This window comes from Toxotes jaculatrix, chromosome 12 (genome assembly GCF_017976425.1).
Source record: "Toxotes jaculatrix isolate fToxJac2 chromosome 12, fToxJac2.pri, whole genome shotgun sequence".
Classification (NCBI taxonomy): domain Eukaryota; kingdom Metazoa; phylum Chordata; class Actinopteri; family Toxotidae; genus Toxotes; species Toxotes jaculatrix.
In genome coordinates, this window is record NC_054405.1 from 24,258,572 (window position 1) to 24,284,358 (window position 25,787).

Here is a 25,787-nt window from a genome sequence, read left to right on the forward strand (position 1 = left end):
CTTACACCTTCAGAACATTCATTCAACCACACCTTTTTGTCTCTGATGGCATAACAAGCGTGAAGAGGACACTGTTCAGTGAGGACAACAGGGACAGCTGCTGTGGCTGAGGGGACAAAAGGGAAGGGGATGTTGCATTTATCTCAAGTTTTACATTTATTTGCCCAGGAGAGGTTGAGGGAGAATGCGATCCTGAAGGTCTACATACCGTCCGTAAAATCTTTTCCCGTCACAAGGTTTTCAGCCATAATGTCTTTCCCTCCAGAGATTTGTAGTTTAGTTATGGGTTTAATTCATTTTCATCATCTTGAGAGAAATGAGCTGTGTGTTTTCTATTTTGTCTTTTGCTGTGATTTGTGAGGATTAATCTTCTGAATTTACTGAGCCATAACAATAAATGTTTCATAGTTTTGAATAAACATTTTGGGGGTAAAAACAAAAAACATATGTCAAATCATCAACTGTACAAAAGAACACGCGGTTTGTTCCACGAACATGCACACACAGCGTGCTTAGACACATGGTCCAACACAAAAACACACAGACTCCCAGTTGTGTCTCCTGTCCCTAGGGGCCTCTGTCTCAAAGCTTCTGGGATCCCTCAGAGCTACATACACTTTCCCACTGTGCCCCCCCACACACAGACCACCTTTATAGCTGGCTGTCTCTCGCATGTATACGTCCTGAGGTCTGCTGAGCGAGCACCTTCCGTCCTCTAATCCTGTTAGTGGGAGACGGGGGAGTCAAGGGGGTGTGAGGCAGTGTGTGTGAGGGGGTGAAGACAAGAAATGGGGAGGTTATATGGGACACAAAGACCCCCACCGTCCCACACCAGCTGGAGCCCTGCGGTATATGTGAGACCTGAATACCCCCTCTTACAACACGCACATACAGTATGTTGATTCATGCGATCATTCATTCATTCATGGTTCTTTCCTGAAGTGAGGCGGTTAAAATCAGCCAAAAGACTCTGACTATACCTGAATCTAAATTTTGCACAGGCCTGAAATTTCAGGCTGAGCTCAACCTACAGACTCAACTGGACCAAAAGCAACTCTTCAGCATCAGAACTCCCAGAACAGACTGACACAGGTTCTGGTTCTCTCTTCATTGTCCGCGGTGTCATCTGGTCCATCATGAGGCCATGAAGTGGTGTTGACTTGTGAACATCATCACTTCGACTAAGACAAAAATCTTTAATGTGTAAAGGAATTTACATTCATTTAACATTTACAAAATACTGTTACCCAACAAAACTGAAATATTTCAGGCCTTCACCACCCAGCCATGAAAGGTCAGGGCCATCAAATACATTTTCATCACTGGTCAAAGTTGTGTCTCATACAGTGCATGTGTACATTCAGTGAATTGCTCAGACACATGCTTTTCTCATGACTTTGAGCCAAAGCAAACACACTGAAGCAAAGCTAAAAAAAAATTTAACCACTGACCTTGCTCGGGGTATTTCAGTTATTGCACATGCCCCACTGTGCTCCATTAAAACACTGGACCACACTGCTTTGTAAAGGGAGTGAATAATGATTTGAAAACAAAGCGCACAAAATAGATAAACAACGGCCGGGAAGAATCAAAGGGAACGTGTTACTTTGCGTTTACTTGCGTTACATTTTGCACCAAGCTTTTTAAGTGCTATTATGGGTTCGGGTTTGGGGTTGGAAAACCACCAAGGAGCTGAAGAATCCTGCCTCAAGCTTCCTGTCACATCAGGTCCACAATGACATTTCTCATAACACTCACAGTATCAGCCAGTGAAAAAAAATAAAACTGGATGGAACAACTCCTCAGGAAAACTTCTTTTCCTTAGCATATTTTCTTAATGCCTAGCAATTCAGATGTGATACACATAGGCTTACTGTTGTTCACAGTGCAGCTGTGCTATTAAAGTGGAGCCACAGTTTCACACATAAAGTTCAGTTTGTCTGAAGTACGGTGAAAAACTTTGAAAACTTTGAAAGATACAGCCATGGTCAAATGAGCAGATGCTCCTGTTTCTGGAGCTGGACCCATATTCTCTCTCATCCATCTCAGGATCATTCCTTCACGCTCTGCTGCCTTGTCATTCATCCATTTGAAGGTTATTTACTTGTCGTCATATCACGGCTACATTTGGGAGCAGAGCTGAAACAAAGCCTCCACGCAGCTTCTTCAAATAACTCTGACACATTTCCTCTGATTCTTCTGAGCATCACTGTCTCTTTTCCTGCTTCTCCCTCCAGTCCCAAACACCAGAGACATAAGTGGAAAAAAAGATTAATTTTAATTTACATACATACACTCTTCTAATCCTTGTTATTTCCTCCTTATCCCAGTGACATGTTCATACATCATTTTGTTTGTTTACTTGTTTTCCCTTTGTTCGACTGCTCTCTATTCTTGTAGTACAGAGCAGAGAGGAGCTGAGGATTTTGTTTGTATGGAAATTAGCGTGGTGGCTCTCTGGGGAAACGCTCTGAGGGCTGAGCTGTTTGATGCCTGGCCCTCTGCGGCACTTCGGGATGTCATTGTCGAGAAATGTTGAGCTTAGGAGAAAGGCAGAGCAGAGGGAGGAAGACCCCTGATGTTGCATTAAGAAGTCAAAATTCACTCTGTCTGGCTGAAGCAGAGAAGAATAAAGTCATTTTAGTGCATTTTATTAGCGTGGCAGATCTTATTTTATCCCTATCCTTCAGAGGATTATTGACTCTGACTTTTATCTGCATGTAGGAGATGAAGCTTGTTTGAGTTATCAGATAAATGCCTAAAACATAAAGTGAAATTCCAGCAGGATGTTGCTTTGGTACAGACTGATCACTTGTTGGGACAGAAGTTGGAGACAGGTAGTTTGATCAGGCAGAAGGTTTAAAAGTACAATGCTCTTTTGAATTAGATTTTCATTTTCTCCATCTTTACCACAAAATAAAAACTGAGACATCTGTAGTTGTCCTGAGCTGCTGCCTGAGTTTTAAAGTGTTTTCGAAACAGTTTTGACTTGAGTTTTTGCACACTGTGGGACATTTTGTGCATGTTTGAGTTGATGTTGAACCTGGCTGCTTACTACTCATCATTAACTGGAAGGTGGACGCAGGATTGTTTCCAGGCAGACCCCGTCCCATCACAGTTTGCTCGGTTCGGTTCGGCATGACAGCGGTCCCCTTGTACTCTCAGAGTAAACAGGCCCGCGGTTATAAAGCTTTTACACGCCAATCCTGCCCAACATTCCCTTTATGTGCAAGTGCTGCAGGGCTCAGATGCATAATACATGAGCACTCAGTTAATCTATTGATCCAAAATATGTCTTCTCTCTTTCTCTGTCTCATTTACTGTCTATATTTCTCTCATTCTGTCATTCTGTCTCTCTTTACTTGTTGTTCACTGCTTTTCTCTTCTTCTGTTCTTTCTCCATCAGCGGGGCCAATTACAGCACGTGAACAGACACGACAACAGATTATAAAAGGAGGAAATGAGTGAGGGACACACATGAAGAGGTGGAGATAATGAAAGGTGTAACCATGAAAAATGCTGAAACCCTGAATAAGAAATAACCCTGTGAGAGAACAGTGGCTAAAATAAAAAAGGGCAGAGTAAGAAACACTGAAAACCACTGTGATGATGAACATATACACAAGTACAGCAGTAAAACCCAGCGCTATGTAAAGAAGGGTAGAGATACAAGCAATCTCACATTCAAAAATGCCACAAATCATAAGCCACACGGCGCAGGCAGAGACAGCATTAACATCCCTGTCAGCCACAGGTTGGAGTCCAGAGCTCGGCCAGACCCTTTGGAGATGCAAGAAAAAATTTAATTTGACATGACTGAGATAAAACTGGGAAAATAAGGCGCAGGGTGAAGTTGAAAATGTTTCCAAACAATACCAGGTAAATGTTAACTCTTAGTAACCGTCATCTTAACCTAAACCCTCAAAGAAAACAGTCCACACTGGCAAATACTCAAGAGTTTTATAACATGAAAACTAAACAAAAACTAAAAATCACACCGATCAGAGTGAAGGCTGTAGATGGTTAAGATTGTAGAAAGATCATGACTATAACAAATAAATCATGGTTGAGCTATGATAAGCTTTAAGCAACTAAAACCTCAGGATTTTTCTTTTGGACAATCAAACAAGCGCGCTCACTTCACGCAGCAATCATCTTTTAACCAGAATGTAGACAACAAGGAAATTCTTAACACAATGACAGACTCGTCTGCCTTCTCTGCTCTCTGAGAGAAAGAACGACTTGTGAGTTAATGGATGAGCACACTCGTATTCCACTGAGATTCATCCTCAAAAAACCCCTCAGCGCTCCCCAGCCATTTCACAACATGACCGCTCTGACAAAGCTGCACCAATACTGTAACATCCTGTCCTGGTTGCTCAGTTTACAGTCCCACCTTCATGCATATTTTACTTTTCTCTCTACCTCTTTCTCTCTTTCTCACCCACTCACCTCTCCACAGAGCCTAAAGAGTGATGACATCCTCCTGTAAAGAATCTCTTAAAGCTTGAAGTCCTGCTGTGGACTGATGAACCCTGAGATCCTGGCCCAAACTTCACCTGAAAACTCAAATACAGGACCTCTCTCACTGACTGGGGCTGTCTCAGAAACCATGGAAACATCCTCCAAGCATGATTTAGCAGGTGTTTCTAATGTTTGTCAGCTGATCTACTGCCAGCCTTGAATCCTGGCAGAGTAGTAACTAGTTAGCTAGTTACCTGCTTCTGCAGATAACCCATTAATAGACATCTGACAGACCTAAACTGGCTGATTAATGAGCTGATTGCCTGGAAGCAGAGCGCCGCAAAACAAATATGGTTAAACATCATATGATCACTAAATACAGACTGTGGTTCTGTTGGACAACTCTCTGCTGAGACTATGCATTTACTGAAATCATGGCACTACTGAAAAGCATTACATGCAAAAAAAAAAAAATATTTAAGAGAACAAACAGATCATGTCTCTAGGAGCTAAATTTATGCAAGTTGTGAAATCATCCATGTGTCTTTAGGCAATCGATGGTGGTGCTAGCACTCCATGCTAACACTAAGTAATATCAGTGTGTTGTGTTGTAACTATTAAATCAAGGCATTAAAAATGGCGTCCAAGCGCGATTACCGTCTCTCTCTGCACATGCGCAGTAGTGCGCAAGGAAGTGACCGTTTGACCTCTCTAGATCTCGCGCGAGACCACACCTGCAGCTACGGCTGCCAACCGTTCGTCGAAAGTTTGTTTTCCGACCAGCTATCCATCGATTTTTGGGTAAGAACGTCAGTATTTATACTGTGGAATTTACCGATGCATTAGCAACAACAGGCGATAAGTGTTTTTTTTCTACTTTTAATATGCATTAGGTCGTGTAACCGTTACTTTGATGTATCATTTCAAGAAGCTTGTTGCTAATGTTAGCTTAACTCTGCTTATGTTTGACCGCTTGTTGTACCTATCCTTGGTACATTAACTTAGCTGTAAGTTGAGCCGTCTAACAACGCGGGGTCTCTGGCGTTCTGTATACATTTAACATTAATGTTAGAAGGGTGATTTGAAAACGGGAATTTTCCTCTTTCCTTTGCACAAAATATTCCCTGGGTGTTGACATTAGCTAATGTAACTTATCGCGCCCGCCACATTTTAAAATCAGAGAGGCACCAAATCATGAAAGGTGAAACCAGGGTGTTTCAGTTGTATTGTAATACAATATTGGTTAATGGTGATGATTTTGAAACCCTCAAGCTGGGATACCGTGTGTTCGCGCGCGCGCGTGTGATAGAGGGGAAGAGAGAGAGAGTGAGTGCGCGCGTGCACGCGTGTGCATGCTTGCATGTGAGTTACAGAGAGACAGGGATAGAAAGAGAATTGACTGTGGATCATTGTGCGGCAATTACAATGTGCATAATATAATATACAGCAGTAGTAGTAGTATTGGCATTTGTATTGGCTACTACTACAAATACAATATAATACAAATAATCCTATATAATACGTTGTAATATCATATTAAGCCTAATGTTATTGCCATACAGTGACCCACAGCGTCAGTTCTGTCTCTGCCTGTCTGTGTCTCACTCTTAACATGCACATGTACACACACACTCACACTGCCAACTACTAAATGTGCAACCACAATCAAAAAGAACAACACAGTAAATGCATGAAAGTACAGTGTAGCAAAAAAGTAATGTAAACAAATTGCAAAGGTATTTTACCTGAACCCCACAATGCAAGATCATAGATGGCTACTTCACAAAGGCAAGAGTTTTAGAAAAGTCACGCAGCTGCATGCGATTTAATATTTTTCTCACTTTTTAAGTTGTGCAAGTCGGCTACCATCATTCAACACGGCATGACGATCTACTAGTGATGCACGGATGACTTTAATGTCTATGTTCTCATCACTCAAGGCTAAGTCAAGCAGAAGGACAGTCTACCACAGTCTCCCACTCTGTTTCCTCTAAGAAAGGAGAGAGATGAGAGGCGAAGCCCTTTTCCAAACCTGCAGGCGCAGGTAAAGTGCTGAGGATCTCTCCCAGTGCAAACCAACTAACCTTTTCCTCCAGCCTCGTGTCTTTAATTTGTACTGGCAGACAATGAAATATTTACAAGGAACCCTACAGGCAATTACATTAAAAGTGTGCGGTTAGACACTGCCTACCCTTCGGCAGGCCCCCTTGGTGAGAAGCTGAGGCCGATTTGGTGAATGGTCGCAAAGTTTACAACGTCAGATTTTACTCACTATCAATAATTCAGAGCTGGAAGAAGCAGAGAGGGGGAGGAAAAGAGGACAAGAGTGAACGGAAAACAGGGGAAGGAGAGGAGGAGGCGAGGGCAGGAGAAGGGAGCGACATGAGGAGGTGTGCGTTCAAACTGTGGTGGATGCTGGTGGAAGGCTCCACTTCAGTGTCCATTTGCTAAATGTGGCAGAAATACGCAGTGTGGCGGCCATGTTCTGCTCGCTGAAAGCTTCGCTGGACTTTTGATCCCTCAGAGTCCATCCTGCACACACACACACACACACACAGCCACCTATGCATGTTGGACATGATCTACACACACTCACGTTTTTCTTCTCTCACACACATACCGTTCATCTGACACATGCACCTAAACACACGGACAAACACTCACACACAGTCATTTGACATGTCTGTTAACTGGTGTAAAGTCCTGACTTTTTTCTTTGATCCTCAGTAACGTGTTTGTAGCATGTTTTAAGAGGAAAAATAAACTCTGCAAATGCTGTTGCTTCCGTACAGGTGTACTCCATACAGGTGTACTGCATGATGCAATTATTGAAATTTCCTTCTGTCCAAACAGACCCAGCAGGAGTGGTCAAAATGGACAGAGGGAAAAAGTCTAAGTGACTTTGAAAGAGGGTTCACCGTCAGCAGATCTGAACCCAGTCAAACATCAATGGGAGACTTTGGAGTGGCCTGTTAGAGGATGCTTTCCCCCGCCATCATCAAAATCATCACCAAATCAGGGAATAACTTCTGGAAAAATAAATTGAGAAAACTTTCATCTTTCTTACAGTGGACAGCAAGTAATACATAATAAGTCCAAAGCTGAGCAAACAGTGGAAGTAGACTTAATAAATTGTTAATTCAATTACTTTCTCTTGCAAAAAGTGATGAGTTCAAAGTTTGAGCTTTGAGGAAAATCCACTTCCCGTTCCTCTGACTGTTTATTTCTTCTTTCTCTCTAATCTCTCTTGTCTGAACTCTTCCTCCATCCATTCATTCTGTCTCTCTCCTCCCTCCCACCCCAGATGGACTCCCTCCATTTTGCCCATCCGGTGTCGCCTTCCCAGAGGAGCGTCCCGTTTGCCGGCGTCCCAGTGGAGGCGGGTGATGTATATTTGATGAGCGGGTGCAGGGGACCCTCTGATGGCCGCAGCTACAGCAGGACAATGGGCCTCGCTCAGGTTTCCTGCTGGCCGTCACTGACACTGCTGCTCTTTTTGAAGGCGAAGCTGGTGAGTCAAGGCTGGAGTTTCAGCCAGGAGCAGACCAGGAGGCAGAGTTACAGCACAGTCCAGTCTGACGCACATTTTCAGGTTTTGAAGTTTAAAATTAAAGTTAATTAAAGTTGTTAAATTAAAGTTGAAAAGTTTACTTCTGAGCTATTGAAAAGAATAATATTAATAAACTGATTTATTTAATTTTTAAGAGTTATTCAGGAACTTATTCAAGTGGTAAAGTAGAATTTTAACAGAGTAATCTCAAGGCAGCTGTACAAATTTTTCCATCCACTTCCATCAGGTCTCTTTAAGCTTTGCTTCGCATCTCTCCCTAACATCACTGCTGTATTACCGTTTTTACTTTTCCCTTTCTGTTCATTTATTTTCTGTCCTCTCCCTCACATTCATATTGTCACTGACACTAAATCAGCTTCATTCACCAACTTAAAAGCAGAACATTAAACTGTTTTATCAACACAATAAAAGTATTTTTATTATATTTGATTTGTTGCTCCCTACTAATTTAATTTGCACCATAAAAACTGAAATCTTCATAAAGTTTTATAGAAGATTTAACTGTGCAAAACATGCAGGCCTGTATGAGTCAGTGCAGTTTAATATATTTTTTTTTTATACCTGTAACACTGAGAACGCTGTACTACAGTTAAACTGTGGTGCATTTTAATGGACAACAAGCAGAGATGAACAAATGTGGTGAGAATGTTATGTTCACAAGGAAGTGAATGAATTCCTCAAAGACGTCCAGACATTTTCATTATGGAGACAACATGATTTAAAACAAGGCTGATACACACTGAGCACAGGGTGGTCTTCCTCAGGGTCAAACAATCACACGCAAGTGAAAAGTAAGATAAGGCTTCAGTCACAGATGTCAGAATTTGTGTAATTATTATTATTATTATTATTATTATTGTTGTTGTTGTTGTTGTTACTATTGTTATGTAGCCACAGCCCGTCCAACCCCTCCATCCATCCTTTGACCCCTCCTCCTCGGGGAAGCCTTTAGGTGATTATCGCGATAATTATTCCACCTTATCGCCAGTGTGTCTGCCCGCCGGAAATCCGCTTTGTGGCTGACAAGCTGCCGCCCCGGTAACCCCGGTTCATCTGTGTTTCATCGTCTGCTGCTTGTGCTCTTTGGGGCCCATTCGGGCCTGTTATTCTTTAATTGCGAGAATTCTCTCTCTCTCTCTCTCTCTCTCTCTGTGTGTGTGTGTGTGTGTGTGTGTGTGTGTGTGTGTGTGTGTGTGTGTGTGTGTGTGTGTGTGTGGGATGGGATGGGATGGGATGGGATGGGGGCATCTTTAGGTTACTACAGCCACAAAGTAAATGAAGCATGATTAATTAATGTATTAATTGTCGAGAAAGTGAATGGGGTTCAGGCCGAGGAATTCCTGCGCATCTTACCATGTGCCATCAATTAATAATCGGAGCTGAGCAACTCTCTCTCTCTCTCTCTCTCTCTCTCTCTCCCTCCCTCTTTCTCTCTCTCTCTCTCTCTCTCTCTCTCTCTCTCTCTCTCTCTCTCTCTCTCTCTCTCTCTCTCTCTCTCTCTGTGTGTGTGTGTGTGTGTGTGTGTGTGTGTGTGTGTGTGTGTGTGTGTGTGTGTGTGTCGGAGCAGGTTCATAATCAAACGCTTGTAATTGTTGCATTGTTAATGCAGAGCAGAGAGATTTCAGTACACCGTACCACAGAGAAGGAACGAACCGAATAATCGGTTGAAGTTATTAACATGGATGTTACGATGGATGGACGCATTGTAGAGATGTAAATGTGTTCTTCAGCTGTCAGCTTTGGAAATAGAAAAATATAGATTTAAATAATTAAAAAAAAAAGTATGATTCAGTACGAGCTTCGCGCTGAATAAGACCGTATAGTATTTCTAAAATAATGTGTCTGTGCTCTGCTGTTGCGTCTCTGCAACACTCTAAAAAAGATATGTTGACATTTCATCTTGTGATCCTGTCCGGGTTTCCAGAACAAAAACGAAAGACTCAAATATCTCTTTAAATATAGCTTTAAATAATTGATCTGCTTTGAGTGTTTGAAGGCCAAAATCAATCATTTCCCCGTGAGACTTTCTGACATTTACATTTGAGGATTTTCACGCCAGAAAATTACAATTATTCAGTGTTTGCTGAACATGTTTGTGAAAATAATTGTTAAACAGAATTTAGATTGTTGCAGGACACTAAAACTCAAACTATAAACACTAAATCTATATATATATATATATATATATATTTATATATTTATTTATTTATTTATTTATTTATTTATTTATTTTTCTTATTTAGAATCTCATTGATGTCCAACCTTTAAACTTGTCTCGGGATTCTTTCTTCACCAGTTCTTAGCAGTGGAACATTTTATTTTCCACAAATGTCAACCGATCATTTTTAACAGTGCATACAGGCAGCAGCATCCTTCGCCGCTGCTGATTTACAGTGAGCCAGGCATGCTTGTAGGGGCGTGGCTAAAGACGCCTATCTCCACGTGATTGGTGGAGGCTTCCAGATGGACGGACAGAGGACCACCAATGAGGAGGAGCCTGCGCGGCAATGATCCAATATAGGCGCTGGAGGCGAGGAGCATCTTTATTATAGAAGTCATTTACAGGCGAGAAGGAGACCGGAGATCCGCAGGAGCGCAGGAGTTACCTCTCCACTTTTCCTCTTTTTATCCGAATCTGACTTCACCTGCGACCAGCGGCTTTTCATCCAGTCTGCGTCTGGCAGGTTTTTCCTCTCTGAGGCGTTTCTTTATAGAAAACCACCAAAACGGAGCCGAACGAGGAAGACGGACAACGACCCTCCCTCACTTCTGCAATCATGATGTCGATGAACAGCAAGCAACCTTTCAGTATGCACCCCATCCTCCACGAACCCAAATACACGCCTCTGCACTCCAGCTCGGAGGCCATCCGCAGGGCCTGCCTGCCCACGCCGTCGGTAAGCACGGAATTCACTTCTCTGCTGACTTCATGCCTCTCCTGACTTTTCCCAGCAGAACTTCCAAAACTTCACATTTCAGGCAATAGAGTGAAAATATACTCATGGTTTGGAAAACTGGCTTTTTCGCTTAGTCGATCAATAATTTTTACAGAGAGTTTTACAAAGATGTGAGGTTGAACCAGGAATCGTTGACTTTGAATTAAGGCCAAATGCGTTTCACTTAAAATATTTTCCAAATGAATTTATAGATGAAACTTAACCTCTTTTTAGTCATCTTAAAAAATAATATCACATTTTAATTAGTCCAAATCTTAATATTCAATCACAAGAAAGGGTTTGGACACCGCAATGAAAATAAAATTGTGTAACTCTCGAAGGATGACCGAGATTAATAATATAAAAAATGGACTTCATCAGAGAGCACAGAGAGGACAACATAGGAAACAAGACAATCTCGTTTCTTAAAGCGCAAACTCGGTGTGTAAAGAAGCATCGTTGTCTGTGAAAAGCCAAAACCCGTTTTCAGGAGAGTGTGAGTGATGGAGTTAAAGGTGAAGGAGGATGAAAGAGGAGGAGAGGCGGCGTGGACTCTCCGAGCGCGTGTTATCTCATATTGTCCCATTCATATTCAAACTCACACTCGTCTCATTTCATTGTCCGTAGAAATTATTCAAGAGATCGTAAATATTAATTTTAAATGAATAACCATCCACACTGACACACTTTCTAGTCGTCGGACAGATCCAGTAATGTCCAGGTTGCAGTGGATTAAATCATTTTAAACGTGGGGGACAAAGTGAAGTTTTAATTTAGTTTTTGATAAAATAAAATTGTTATTACGCCTTTAAGCAGCAAAAAATCTGTATATTGAAAACACTCGGAATAAAAAAAAATTATACGCCCATTTACCTGTTTAATATTCCAGTTTTAAAAGTTTGATCACCTCCATCTCACAGGAAGAAAACCTCAACTTAAACGTGAAACCTTCACGTGTAAAAACTGTGTAAAACAATACAACAAAATAACGTAACTTTTATTAATCATGTAAAAAAATACCAGTAGCATCACCTGGCTGATGATTGTGTCTGCGGTGGATTCATGTTTCGTTTTTTCACATTTATTGTTTCCTCTTTTTCTCACAGAACAATAATTTCTGTACCAGGAAATTTAAATAGAATAAGAGGATGATTCGTGCGTAACAGGCTGTGCATGATGAAAATGAAATTGATGAATTGCTGACTGATGACTGCATTGAGTCGGTAGATTGATTTTTGTTCGGTTTCCACCTCTGACCGACCTGACTCTGCTCCTCTCGCAGCTTCAGGGCAACATTTTCGCCGGCTTTGATGAGACGTTGCTGCAGAGAGCCGAGGCTCTGGCCGCCGTGGACATTGTGGCCCAGAAGAGCCATCCGTTCAAGCCAGACGCGACCTACCACACCATGACCACCATGACCAGTATGACCTGCACCCCGACGTCCTCCTCCGCGCACCTGCACCACCCATCGGTGCTTACCTCCCACCACCACCCGGCGCATCATCAGCCGGCGCAGGGTCTAGAGGGCGACCTGCTGGACCACCTCACACCGGGCATCTCCCTTGGAGGCATGCCCGGCTCGGACGTCTGCTCCACGGCCTCGCACACCGCCCACGCTGCGGCCCACATGTCAGCCATCAACCACATGCAGCACCACCACCATCCACAGTCCATGAACATGCACCCACACGGACTGGGGTCCCACAGCTCCCTTGGGACCGCCGGTGGAGACGCGGAACCCGATCCCCGGGAGCTGGAGTCGTTCGCAGAGAGGTTCAAACAAAGGCGGATCAAACTCGGGGTGACCCAGGCGGACGTGGGCGCTGCCCTGGCCAACCTTAAGATCCCCGGGGTCGGATGTCTGAGCCAGAGTACCATCTGCAGGTTCGAGTCCCTGACTCTGTCACACAACAACATGGTGGCCCTGAAGCCAATCCTGGAGGCCTGGCTGGAGGAGGCGGAGCGGGCGCAGAGGGAGAAGATGTCCAAGCCGGAGATCTTCAACGGCGGAGACAAAAAGAGGAAACGCACGTCTATCGCAGCCCCGGAGAAGCGCTCTCTGGAGGCTTATTTCGCCGTACAGCCGAGGCCCTCTTCGGAGAAGATCGCCGCGATCGCCGAGAAATTGGACCTGAAAAAGAACGTGGTCCGGGTTTGGTTTTGCAATCAGAGGCAAAAGCAGAAACGAATGAAGTTTTCTGCGACGCACTAAGACCAGGGGGCAAACCAGTGGGTCTCTGCCCCGTTTATAAAAAGACAAATCAGAGACAAGCTGCTGTTGCACACTGTCAGAAAAACAAGGTACACCGTTGTGCCTTTTGTTACTGGGGCTTCACCTGCTTGACACCCAGCCAGGGGCCCGTAGGTGCGCACTTAAAAACATACATTCATCTTAACAAGTCATTTAATCTCTTATTGAGTCTTAAAGTCCTTGACTCTTTTCTTTTACCATAAAAGTTTCTTATTGGGTGATTTTTGCTTTCCTGAGTTCCTGAGATGAAACTGCATCTAACATGTAAGATGCTGCATCACCTCATTGGCTGAATTCGTCATTTATTGAGGAAAAAAAACATGTTTTCTGACTAATTATGGACTAAATGTCTTGTTAAGAGTAAAACCAGTGTTGTCCACCTTGTAAAGGAGCAGCATTCACAGCCGTGTTTTTGCACCAGTGCCTGAATTCAAGCTGTGGAAACGATTTCACAGAAAGTATTCAACACAGGCCGCGACGTCTGTGGCGTGTTTCAGTTGTATTTTAGAGACACTGATAGGTTTGGATGTGGGACACCTGACGACCATTCTTCACTCAGTATAAACAGGAACTCTCTCTTTTTTGTTTAATCGTTTTGTGGAGGGTCCAGCCTCAAGCGGCGACAGAAACAACCGGATTCAGCGGTGTACCTTTTTTTTTTATTCTGACAGTGGAGACGGAGCACCGGGGACTGGGAGAAAGACTGAGACCCTGTCCAAAAACTCAAGACTCTCAAATCTCTATGCTTCTCCACAGTATAGGCCGACTCTCTCTGAGAGATGGGAGAAAGTGATCAACATCGCGACAGAAAAAGAGGGAGGAGGGGAGGGGAGGGGGGGCAATGCTCCGTCCCATTCATTCATATGGCAATTATTGTACAAAAAATAAGAATAATAATGACGGGAATCGAGGAATAATTGTTATTATCCTCCTTAGTTGGAATAGCTTTTTTATATTTATCATTGTACATATTTGTGAATATGTTGCACCTCCGTGTGTGGAAAAGCTCATTGAAATGTATTGAATTTTTGCTGTCTTTTCTCCCAGGTGTTTGTTTCTGTAGGGAATTTAATGGTTTTTGGGGACAGATCGGAGCACACGAGTGAAAACTTCGATCTGTTGCTAATATATGAGGCACAATAACTACTGTAACCCATTGCATGGTTTACTCGTAAGAGGGAGAGGGGTGTTTTCTGTGCGTCTACGGCTCCAAAAATACGAAACTAACCCCCCCGAAGTGAATGCATTGCAATAAGAAGAAACACAAACACACGCACGATTACACACATTCACACGGTATAGCTGTGTGTCTACCTCATTACGCAAGTGTTGGCACGTTCATGGTGATTTAAAAACACACACACGCTAAAAAAAAAAAAAAAGAGGAGTAGGATCATGATTTTGTTTTTTTCCAATGTGTTTTTTCTTTTCGTTCCTCTTCCACCGGTTTAATGGTGAATTAGGCCTAGAAGACTCACTGATGTGTAAACCTGTTGTATGTTCAAGTTCACTGCAATGATGCTTTGACAATCAAATTATTATTATTATTATTATTATTATTATTATTCATAGGTTGTTGATCTCCCCCCTTTGTGTCCTCATGAAAACGCATCTTTTTGCATATTATTATTATTATTATTGTCACTCACACCTTTGTGGAGCGCACTTTGTAGATATTCTGATGAAGGGAAATAGTCGGCCTTATTTATACATATTTTTTCACCACTTCTGAGAAAACTTTAAGTTTTGTTTTGTTTTCTTTATATTGCCCTTATTTATTTAAACTTAATTTATTTTGGAGAAGAAGAAGAAAAAAAAACATATTTCATTTGTGAAAGTGTGCTTTAAATGTGTCTGTGTAAGCGACAGAAGCTGAAATAAACCGTGCACGTTTTACTTCATCCTCTGACAGCCTCTCTTTGAAAAAAATAAAATAAAATAGAAAATAGAAATCAGGGGATTGAGTCTCACAGGAAGTTGAAAAAAAAGATGTATTTTCTCTTTTGCCTTGAGATTACTCTGCGTGAAAGCAGCTTTTGATCCTATAAAATAATAAAACTGCGCAATTAAACGAAAATCTCAGCTTCGCGTCAGCACGACGCCTCAGATGAGGCCGGTGTTTGCTGATAGAGGTGTTAATAGTCTTTAACAGAGGTAGATTTAAAAGAGAGATAGATTTAATGGACAAGTGCAATATGAGCTTTGAACAGCAGTCTGCCTGTGTCTCTGTCTCTTGGATACAGTGTGTGTGTTTGTGCAGAGAGCAGAGCAGCTGCTGCTCTGAAACAGGAGAAGCCTGGAGGTGAAGGAGGTCCGTCTGAAAGCTGCTTCCCAGCGGTGATGAATAGGGTTTGATACTTGAGTGACTCTAATATTGATCAACTTTGCTGGGTATGAAGACTAACACGGCTCTACCACCTCGTATCTGATGCTTTTAGCCCTAACTAACGCTCCTCTCTGAGGCAGAAAATACCCCGAAGCCTCGGAGGGTGGAGCCAGTGGAAAGCCGCTGTTTTTAAAAGTTAGAAAACTTGAAAAGAAAAGAAGAAGCTTTGACCCAATTAGCGATAAAACGAAATGGAAATGCGTTTCTTTTTATCGCACCAGTCAACCGAGATACCTGTAAAATACCGAACGAGGATTTGGAAAGTGAACTAGACTCTGGGATGAACTGGACACTTGTTACGTCTGATCTTCTGTCCCTGATGGTTTAACTCAGGCAACTGAAACAAGTTTAAAACCCGATGGAAAAGATTGTAAGGCTCAGAATTAAGAGAGAGAGAGAGAGAATAAACAACAATAGCTTATGCAGGACCAGAGCCAAGATTTTAGAAATACTGTGGTCATGGGCTGACACATGATGCACCAACACCCTAAGAACATCTTTGAACATGAATTAAAAAAAAAAAAAAGATCAGATTTTTTCTCAGTAATTATTCATTTTTGTAAATTCAGTTTCCCAAACTGAATTTCTAAACGCTATTTAAAGCGATTTCCACTCTGCAGGGAATGAAATTCTGGCAGAGAACACAGCTCTTTGTTTATATGTTATTTTGTTGGTCTGATAATATTCAAAATTAAACATAATCATCTGGAATCAGCTTATAAAACATCAGCATGTGTCCCTTTGCAGAACTTAAAGTGAATGTTCCTCAGTGTTTGCTGTGGCTCTGAGTCCATAGAAATGTTAACTGCTCCTTCTCTTCTCTTTTTCAGCAGGCGACAGTCAACGATCTGAAGTCACTGAGGATCACACTGTGGCGTTTTGAGGTTAATGTTTTGTATAAATGTACATTACATTTCCAAATTTCTTACACAGAGAAAACATTACCTATATGGTAACACAAACTTCAGAGGCTTCTCTAAAAAAAACAGCTTATTCACTTTGCAGAGTAATGGTGACAACATGAGTGTGTTTCTTTTCTTCTGCACTCGTTTCTCATCTGCTTCAAATTTAGAGGAGTTTTCAGTTACATTCATTCATTAATTAACTATTGGCCGACATTCAGGTTAGTGGACGTTTCTGTCGCCTTCTGGACTCGAAAATCCAAAGTTCATCTGTCCTGCAATTAGCAGAGCAGGGGAACAACAACAAAGAACCCAGTTCTCCCTGTAAGAGCAGTGGATTTTGGGGGAAAAATAAGCTTTCTGAATACAGTCCACTCCTGGTCATGAAACCTAAAAATGTGTTTCCTTTCATTCCTCTGCTCATGAGGCTTTATTCTGAAGGCACAGGACAGATTTTAAACACATTTTATAAATATAACACTTTTCAAGATACTCAAAGATGATTTACTCGAAAAATTAACTTAAAAACAAAATTATATATTGAAATAAATCCCCATAGTGTAAGTACTGTAAAATACTTACACTAAACCTTAAACATATATAATATAAACAAACCTTAAACATACACGATTTACCTGTAAAATAAAAGCAGACACCTGTACATGAACCTTAAACAGGAAATCCGCACAGCCTCAACTTTTTTTTCTGTTTGTTTTTGTTTTTGTTTTTACAGTGTTTAGAGAGGCACAAACTGACAAACACAAAATGATCAACGTGATAACAACATGGCAGCACATTCACCTGGAAAGAGAAAAAAAAACACAAACTGAAAACTGACTCTAAATGGGAAGCTTTCAATTTAAACATCAACTTGTGAGTTTAGTCTTGAGATTAAACCATTCAACCATGAAAATCTGTCTCTCTGTTTATATACAGTACTACAGTATCTGTATATTTTTGTTTATTAGTATTTTTCTTTTCTTGTCTCTCTTCAGCTCAGCAAGTGGTTTGGGCCCCTAAACTCGTTATTAATGAATAATAAATATCAGCTGTTATGATACTATTGATTTTTGCATGTGTTTGTTAAGAAGCTGCCTTTCTCTGTTGTACAACAGCAGCTCAGGCCCCAATCCCCTTGGAGCAACCCAATAAAGGCCTTTTAAGCAGCGGGTCCCAATGTGGGGCCTGGGGACCGCTGGGGGGCCTCGATGGAGGATCCAGTAGATCCAATAGGTAAAATGAAAAACACCTAAATTTCACATTTTATTACTCAAAGATGTAAAAATAACACAGCTGGTGTAAGTTTTACTCTTTACTTTTGTGTTGGGTGATAATGAGTGACTTTTACATTTAGGCTGAACTCATCCTCTAAAGAGCTGTAATGCAAGAATTTCATCATTCTGGGTTTTAGTGAAGAGTTTTAGGTGTTAGTGCTATTTAAGAGGCATGGATGATAACTCTGCAAAGACACAGACTCCTTGGAATCTTTTAAAAATAATCTTAATTCTTCTATATATCAAATGTATTGTACTGAATAGTGGCACCAACATTAGACCTTCTTCATCATGTCCAAATCTTCTCAGATGTGAATCACAACATCTTTAAGTAAAGAAAAAGAAATCACAAGACAATAAACTGAAAAGGACAAAGAGTCTTTCACAAGCCACTGAAGGAGAAGAGAGACGACTTCGCACGTCAGCAAATGAAAAACAAACTAAACTAATATGCAAACGAGCTAAACTGAAGCAGAAAATAATGAAACCAGGCTACATTTATTTCATAAGAAGAGAAAAGTTAACAATGGTGAAAATATAGTGATAAGTTTCCATAAAAAACATTTGTTTTTCACTGTACTGTAAAAAACGTATTTATTTATTCTCAAAGTGTTTCACTTTACGTAACTGACATTTAATTAAAATTTGGACTATCACGTTTAACATATTTAATCATCATCATTTGAATCTTGCCTGATGTCTAATGTGTTTCACCGTCTTATCGACGTATCATTCTCATATTTTAAGTTCAGAGAAGGGAAAAAATTGACTTCTGTATTGTGCATTTGTCAATATTTACAGATATTTTTTTTTTGCCCACCAGGCTGGTGACTGGTGTGTTGGTCTATAACAAAGAATGTAGTACATGGCTTCATCAAAGTTTAATCATCGAGCAGCTCTCCAGTTGAAGCCTATAAATTATATATAATTGACCGTGTAATCAATGTGAACAGTGTATCAGGTTTTCTTGAGACAAAGTGACGGAATGCAAATTATGCAGAGAATAAAAAATAAACTTTAATATCACCATAATATTCAGGGAGGTATAAGTTAATTCTCTTTTGTTTAAAGCCACTTTATATTTCACCATCTATGCTATCACTAAAATATTCCTGCTTTTGTAGCCCTGCCTTCTGTGTTGGTTTTCAAAATGCTTGTAAAAATACACTGGGTGATGAAGCTGTTCATTGTAAAGTGTTGGTGGTTTTATTTTCAAGAGGGAGAAGTGGCTGAAAATGGATTGTTTCCTGTGAGAAAAAAGTAAAACAAAAATACCCTAAATTTTTATGGCAGACTGCATCAAGCTTTATTTAACTCATCGCTGATATTTGTCCAGTTTTGCTGGACAAACCTCGGCGGTGTTATGAACAATTTTGCAACAGAAAATGAACTAAAAGAACAGGAAGCTGTGATTTAGGAGAAATCTGTGGTCAAGTCAAATCAAGCTTATTCATACCAGAAGTTACCTCACGGCACTTAGAGCAGGTGTCGACCTCTTTACAGTATTATTTACAGTGACCCAATATTCTCCCATGGGCAAGCACCTGGTGACAGTGGCAAAGAAAAACTGCCTTTTTAACAGGTAGAAACCTCGAGCAGAGGCAGCCTGAACACTGCACAGCACCTGTACAGTCTAAAATTGTTGGTTTAATAATTAAAAATGACAAAAAAAAAAAGACTCCATTGGCTGGTGTTTTCCATGTGATCTGTCCTCCTCCAGGCTCCACCCTGGCTGATGTTGTTGTTGTGGATGAGCAGATAAAAGAGCTTTTCCCAGGACAGCCGTAGTTAATTGTTTGATTTAAATAATTAAGAAACGGGAGGCCTCATTTTCCTCTGCTGTGTTTTCCTGTGTTGGATCCAAACAAGCTCAAATCAGACTGCAGCTTTCCTTCAGCGTGTATAAACACACACACACACACACACACACACACACACACACACACACACACACACACACACACACACACACACACACACACACACACACACACACACACACACACACACACACACACACACACAGTATCTCTTGTTTTCTCATTCTCAGACATCAGTCAGTCCATGCGCTTACGTCCTGATGGAGAGATGTACAGCCTCTCTGCTGCAGGCCCAGACTCAGCAAAGGACCAAACCATAACTTAATGTACTTCAGTTGTGGAACTCAAGTCACTTAGCCAAAAATTATTGTCTGTCTTCAAGGAAAACATCTAAGTCACTGGGGAACATGTAGGTTGGCCATTGCCAGGCTCGTTCAAGTGTCTCCAGTCTGGCACTGGACTCTTTAAAGCCATTTTCTGTTAAGTAGGGAGGCATGTTTAACCAGTCAGTGTGACTGATGCATCCAGCAACTCAACAACACAAATCATTCAAGTCATTCCCTTTCAAAATGACCCTGATGACTATTTTCTGATCTACTGCCTTTATGGTTAAAGTTCAAAAATCAGGCCTCAGTATCTGCGTAGGTTTACTCCGTGTAGCCACATTTGTTTGGATTCTTTAGCAGTTACTTGACCTTCTCAGCCAAAGTCACTTTAATAAAAGCTCTGATTGGTGCAACATTCACAAGAGCAACAGCAGCAACCACCCTCACTCTGAGTCCGGCTCTGTCAGAGGTTTCTTCCTGTTAAAAGGGAGTTTTTCACTGTCACCAAGTGCTTGCTCATGGTGGGAACAGCTGCAAACCTTCCTGCCCCTCAGCCACCTGATTTGTCCCCGCCCACCTGCCCACCTGTTCCTCCTTTCCCAATCACCTCCTAGTATATATACCAGCCCATTTCCACTGGCCTCGTTGTTTTTCCCACTGACTCTGGTGTACAAAGGGCCCTTTCTCACATGCCCGATCTCCAATTTTGCAATCTTACATGATATCGGAGCTTGAGCCAGAGAATCATTTTCTTTGCTTCTTTCAATCTTTCTCAAGCAGTTAGTTTAGTAGCAGTGTTTAGCAGTGTTTTAGTTTCCTCAGGATGCAAACCCAGGTCTTGTGTGTCAGAGTTCTGGTAGTAACCATGCACCCTGACCTCCTGTTTGATTGGAAAAAGAAAAACACTGCCAGACAACCTAATCCAGGCAGCAGTTATGTTTCCTCCTAATGCATTTGAAAGGGACGGGTGAAGTGATTCATTCATCACTGGTGATTGCAGTTCTCTCTGTATGAAGCATTCACTTGCTCTTGTTAAAGAGGAAAGAGTTTTCTTAGGCTTTTACGTATGAATTTGTCTCTTGTTGTTCAGAGAGTAACCCACTGGTGTCTGTACCAGGCAGGAGAACATCACTGGAACAGGCTGAATCTGCTCCATCTCTTCTTGTCTCTGTTGCATGCTCACTGGGTGGATTTTTTTTTTTAACAAGCAAACCTTCCAGGCACCGATACAGGAATAGAGTACTCCAGCTTTAAAATGGGCTTCAGTGCAACACTCCAGACCCTCTGCCATCCCTTGTGCACAAACCATTCTGGTTTGAAAACATGCAACTCAGTCTTATACAGCACCAGGGGAAGATATGAACATCAAGTCAACTGGAAAGTGGTCTGTACGGTTTTTGGTCCCTCACCAGCACATGGTAGACCTAACATTGCCTTGTGATAGCACACAAACCGCCCAGAAGGGAGCGGAATCTATACGAATAAGCGGTAGATGCTGTTAATTCCACTCTCTTTCAGATTACTCCATCCACTCCTCTCTAGCTTGTGTTTTCCATGAAGCGAGGAAGCGCATTTTCATAAATAGACCTTGGCCGAGCGCTGCGGAGATGAAATTTTAATGAAGCTCCGAGTCTTGAGTGCAGCGCTGGGGCCTTGGAGAATCAGCCCTGTGTTACATTACTATGGCTTTCTCTCTCTCTCTCTCTCTCTCTCTCTCTCTCTCTCTCTCTCTCTCTCTCTCTCTCTCTCTCTCTCTCGCAAATACACACACTAATGCAAACATAACCCCCCCACCCCACCATCACACACACACACACACACACATTCAGCCCTGTTGCAGTGGTGCATGGGGCAGCCGGTTGCATATTGACTGCATGGCTGGAAGGGGACCAGACTAAGGGGGGGGTGTGGGGTGTGTGTGTGTGTGTGTGTGTGTGTGTGTGTGTGTGTGTTGGGGATTAAGAAAATAGTGGGTGTGCATGGAGGGGGTGTTATGAGGGCAGCAGTGGGGGTCTAATCTGTGTGGGATCTTTTTGTCCAGTTATTTTTTTTATTGTATCTTGAGGGGGATTGACCCCCGTTAACGTTACATTATGGAGATAAAAACCAAGTTCATACTGGCAGCCAATAACACACACACGTGCCAACACACTTGCACACACACACACACACAGGCTGCTGCTGCAGACACACAGTGGAAGTGTTCAATTCTGTCAATGCAATATTTATCAGCGACGTTCGTAGATAAATCCTTCGTTTCAGCCGTCTGAAAGGGTGTTCATTTTTGAGGAGGCAACACACACACATGCTCACACACACACACACACACACACACACACACACACACACACACACACACACACACACACACAAAGAACATGTTGAGAAGCTAGAGTTCTTCCCCCAATGGAAGACATTGTCTATAGGTAAAATCTTATCACACAGGCTACAAATAAAATACAAACAAAACTAACAATAACCTCACACGCTTCCTCTCCTCCTCTTTCTGTAGGAACCCCTCTGCGAGGTCAAAGGTCAGACCAACCCAAAGCAGGCAGAGGGTCAGCTTCTTGCTCAAAAGCACTACCATGTTTGAGTCCACCAGAAAACCAGGAAATCATTTAAACATACTACCTCTAAGAAAGGTCTGGATGGGAGGATGGCGATGGGGGAGGTTGGTGTGTGTGTGTGTGTGTGTGTGTGTGTGTGTGTGTGTGTGTGTGTGTGTGTGTGTGTGTGTGTGTGTGTGGTGGGGTTGTGTGTGGGTGACGACATTATGCATATGAGGCGGTAATTAAAACATGGCGGCCGTAATTAGGAACATTGTATAACTAATCAGGCCTAATGAGCATCGGGGCGGGCAAGGCGGTGATCAAACGGCCCAGTTATGAGGCTTAATGGGCGGAGAGCAGGATGACAGTCCCACCGTTCATCCAGCTCCACGGCATCATTACTTCTTATTGTTGGAAAAATAACGAGAATCAAGAAGCTGGGGAAGGAAAGTCCAGGTTGAAACTGAAGACAAAAAATGTGGAATATGTTCTGGAGATGCGCGACTGTGAACTTTATCATCATCATCATCATCATTATTATTATTATCATTATTATTATTATTACATCGTTTGTGTAAACAAAATTGTTGCAGGATCCACTGAATAAATACCAGACGCAATGAAAAATGCAATGGCATGAATTATGAAAACCACAACAATATCGTGGCAGCGATATCAATATTTACACAACAGGAATCCCCGATCCTGGGAAACCCTGCTTCTTCAGCCTACTGAGGAGGAAGAAGAAGAAAATTAGCGCGACAGGTTAATTACCTGAACAGGCCTCTGCACTACTTGCCACGGTCCAACTGCCAAATAATAATAATATTTCGGATGAAAAAAATGTATGCATATATAACACACAGTCAAATTATTGTTGTTATTTATTGATTGTGAGATTGTTTAGCAGCCCGGGAGGACCTGAACGGTTTGACAGAGGTTTCACTGAACTACCAGAATGATAGGCTATTCAATAAGAAATTAAACTTTAACTCCTATTATGGGCAGACATTTCCGGCATCACTCTCCCGTTAGCCTCTCTGTCTCGTTTGTGTCAGGCTTCACGTTAAATATGCGATTTCAATTCTTATCAATAATGTAGCACACACCCGCCATTTAAATATTCATTTCGCGTTTGCACTCAGTTTATACAGACAGTGGTCTGTATTTGTATTTGTTGTGTAAAGTTAACATGAGTCATACACTCTGTTAAAATTAAGAAAAATAAATAAATAAATAAATAAATAAACTGCTCCGCTGCAGACGTTTCATCGCTTCCTCTCCCAACCGGTAACTGCATCTTTATTTAATGTGCGCGAGAGGAGGCGTGAGGCCTCCCCACCGTACCTGCGCAACACAGAGCCTCTGTTATAAATACATTACACTCATACTGTACAGAAACGCACGCGCAGGCACACACGAGCAGACACTGGACACACGCATTCTCGAAATCACCAACCATAACCTAACACATAAACCACGCGCATATTATAAGGCCTGCTGGGTAATACACTGAGAGTGTTGGCTCACCCTTTTTCTTTTTCTTTTTTCTTTTTCTTTTTTTTTTTTTTATTTACAGGGAACACCTGAGGAATAATTAGGAAGCATGAAATCAGACAGGCCTAAAAAGGATCTGCTAATTATTTCAAAATTAAAATTAGAAAATAAAAGCCCCATTTAATTTAATTTGATAAACGAGAAAAAAAATAAAATAAAGTGAAATGTTTAACTGAGTCGCTTAAGTAAAAATAAAAATAGATAAAATATCTTACATTTTTAGGGAAAAAATAAAAAAAACATTAAGAACGTGTTAATATCTATTATTATTGTTATTATTATTATTATTATTATTATTATTATTGTTTTTGTTATTTCAATTGCAAGTAATATTTCTTTATCTTAAAAATTACAGCACCTCAGCATTTCAGCATCCTGGGTCTGGACAGCGAAATGTTTCCTCTCTTTCTCCCTCCCACGCGCACACGCACTCACAGCCGCACGCACGCGCACACACCGGAATTATTTATACAACAGACCTCTTCCAGCCGCTGCTGGATGCTTATCAGCACCGCATCGATACACAAAATAAGAATCAGCAGTGAAAGTTAATCACACAGCCCGCGGGGCTGCAGGCTGCGGAACCATCAGACTACATCTGAGCGTTAAACCGGAAATATGTGCATCTTGTCAGGACCGGTAACGGGACGGCGCGCAGGCCGGAGAATTACAACTTCAGATCTGGATGTTTAGATTCACTGAAAAGCAAAAAGAAATCTGCGGGTGCTGATGTGACCTTTCGAAGGTGGTGATTTAACCTTTTCATTTTTCATGGATGGAATCACAAATTCTGAAAGCGTTTTATTTCTCCTTGATAAAAACCAAACACCATTTTAATAACCACCATTTGGTACCTTCTAGAATTAAAAAACAAAAACGAAAAAGAAAAAGAAAAAGAAAGGTGGGCTTTCTCCTCGACATGCAGCTTACTGGACTTTCCAAACCCACCCAGCAGAACCGATCCAACACGCTATTTTGAAAACTGACTGGAAGAAACAAGATATAAATATGAATTTCCACTTAATTCAGAGAAATATGTTCAAAGAGACGCGCTAGTATGGGCTTCTCTAATCATGTCTCATCAATAATGCATTTTAAAACTGACAGGATGCCCGAAACGCAGAGAGGCTACAACATGAAGCCCCGTTTCTCGGACGGACACCGGCTAAACTTCAGCGTTTAGTTACAGTACAATTTTAATGAAATTAAATTTATTGACGGCGGAGAGGAGAGTTCTGGTTTCAGCTTGATGAAAAGCTCAGATACTGTAAAATGGATTTGAGCCCATGTTGCTGCAGCATATTAAATCACTACAAACCACAGTTACCTAGTTTATTTTGTAATAGATCAGATTTAGTATTTCATAATCCTCATGGGGAATGTGTTACCAAATACAAGTGACAAGGTACCTACGGGGTGTTATAATAAATTTATTGGAAGTAACGCAGTAAATAAATAAATCACATAAATTATTTTGTTCTTCTCCACCTTATCAACAAGAGTAAATATTCAAAAATGTGTCCAGAAATTAAAATAAGGCCTCCATGCATTTCACATAATTTTTGACAGTTGGAGGACACAGACACTGGAGGTACAGTGTGTATAACATATGTGTATAATCAGCATGTACAGTAAACAAATTATAAGCAGGTGTGGCATTTATTGCTTATATGGCATGATGCAGACAGTAAATAATTTGAAGTGCAAACATCCTGGTCAATAAAATCATGTTATTCGAGAGCAGGAGA

At 41.5% G+C, this 25,787-nt stretch overlaps 1 protein-coding gene across 1 annotated transcript; it reads left to right on the plus strand.

The window, feature by feature from the left end:
* Positions 1-10,613: 10,613 nt before the first annotated feature.
* On the plus strand, positions 10,614-15,030 carry pou4f4 (POU class 4 homeobox 4). The gene is made up of 2 exons (XM_041051563.1): positions 10,614-10,932; positions 12,254-15,030. The coding sequence occupies exons 1-2, from the start codon at positions 10,813-10,815 to the stop codon at positions 13,181-13,183; spliced, it is 1,050 nt and encodes a 349-aa protein (XP_040907497.1). The 5' UTR covers positions 10,614-10,812; the 3' UTR covers positions 13,184-15,030.
* The last annotated feature ends 10,757 nt before the right edge of the window (positions 15,031-25,787 follow it).

Bases quoted from the DNA above. Each gene is read 5' to 3' on its own strand.
- pou4f4 (XM_041051563.1), top strand. From the start codon at position 10,813: ATGATGTCGATGAACAGCAAGCAACCTTTCAGTATGCACCCCATCCTC. The intron at 10,933-12,253 runs GTAAGCACGGAA...CTCCTCTCGCAG, and splicing joins CCTGCCTGCCCACGCCGTCG to CTTCAGGGCAACATTTTCGC.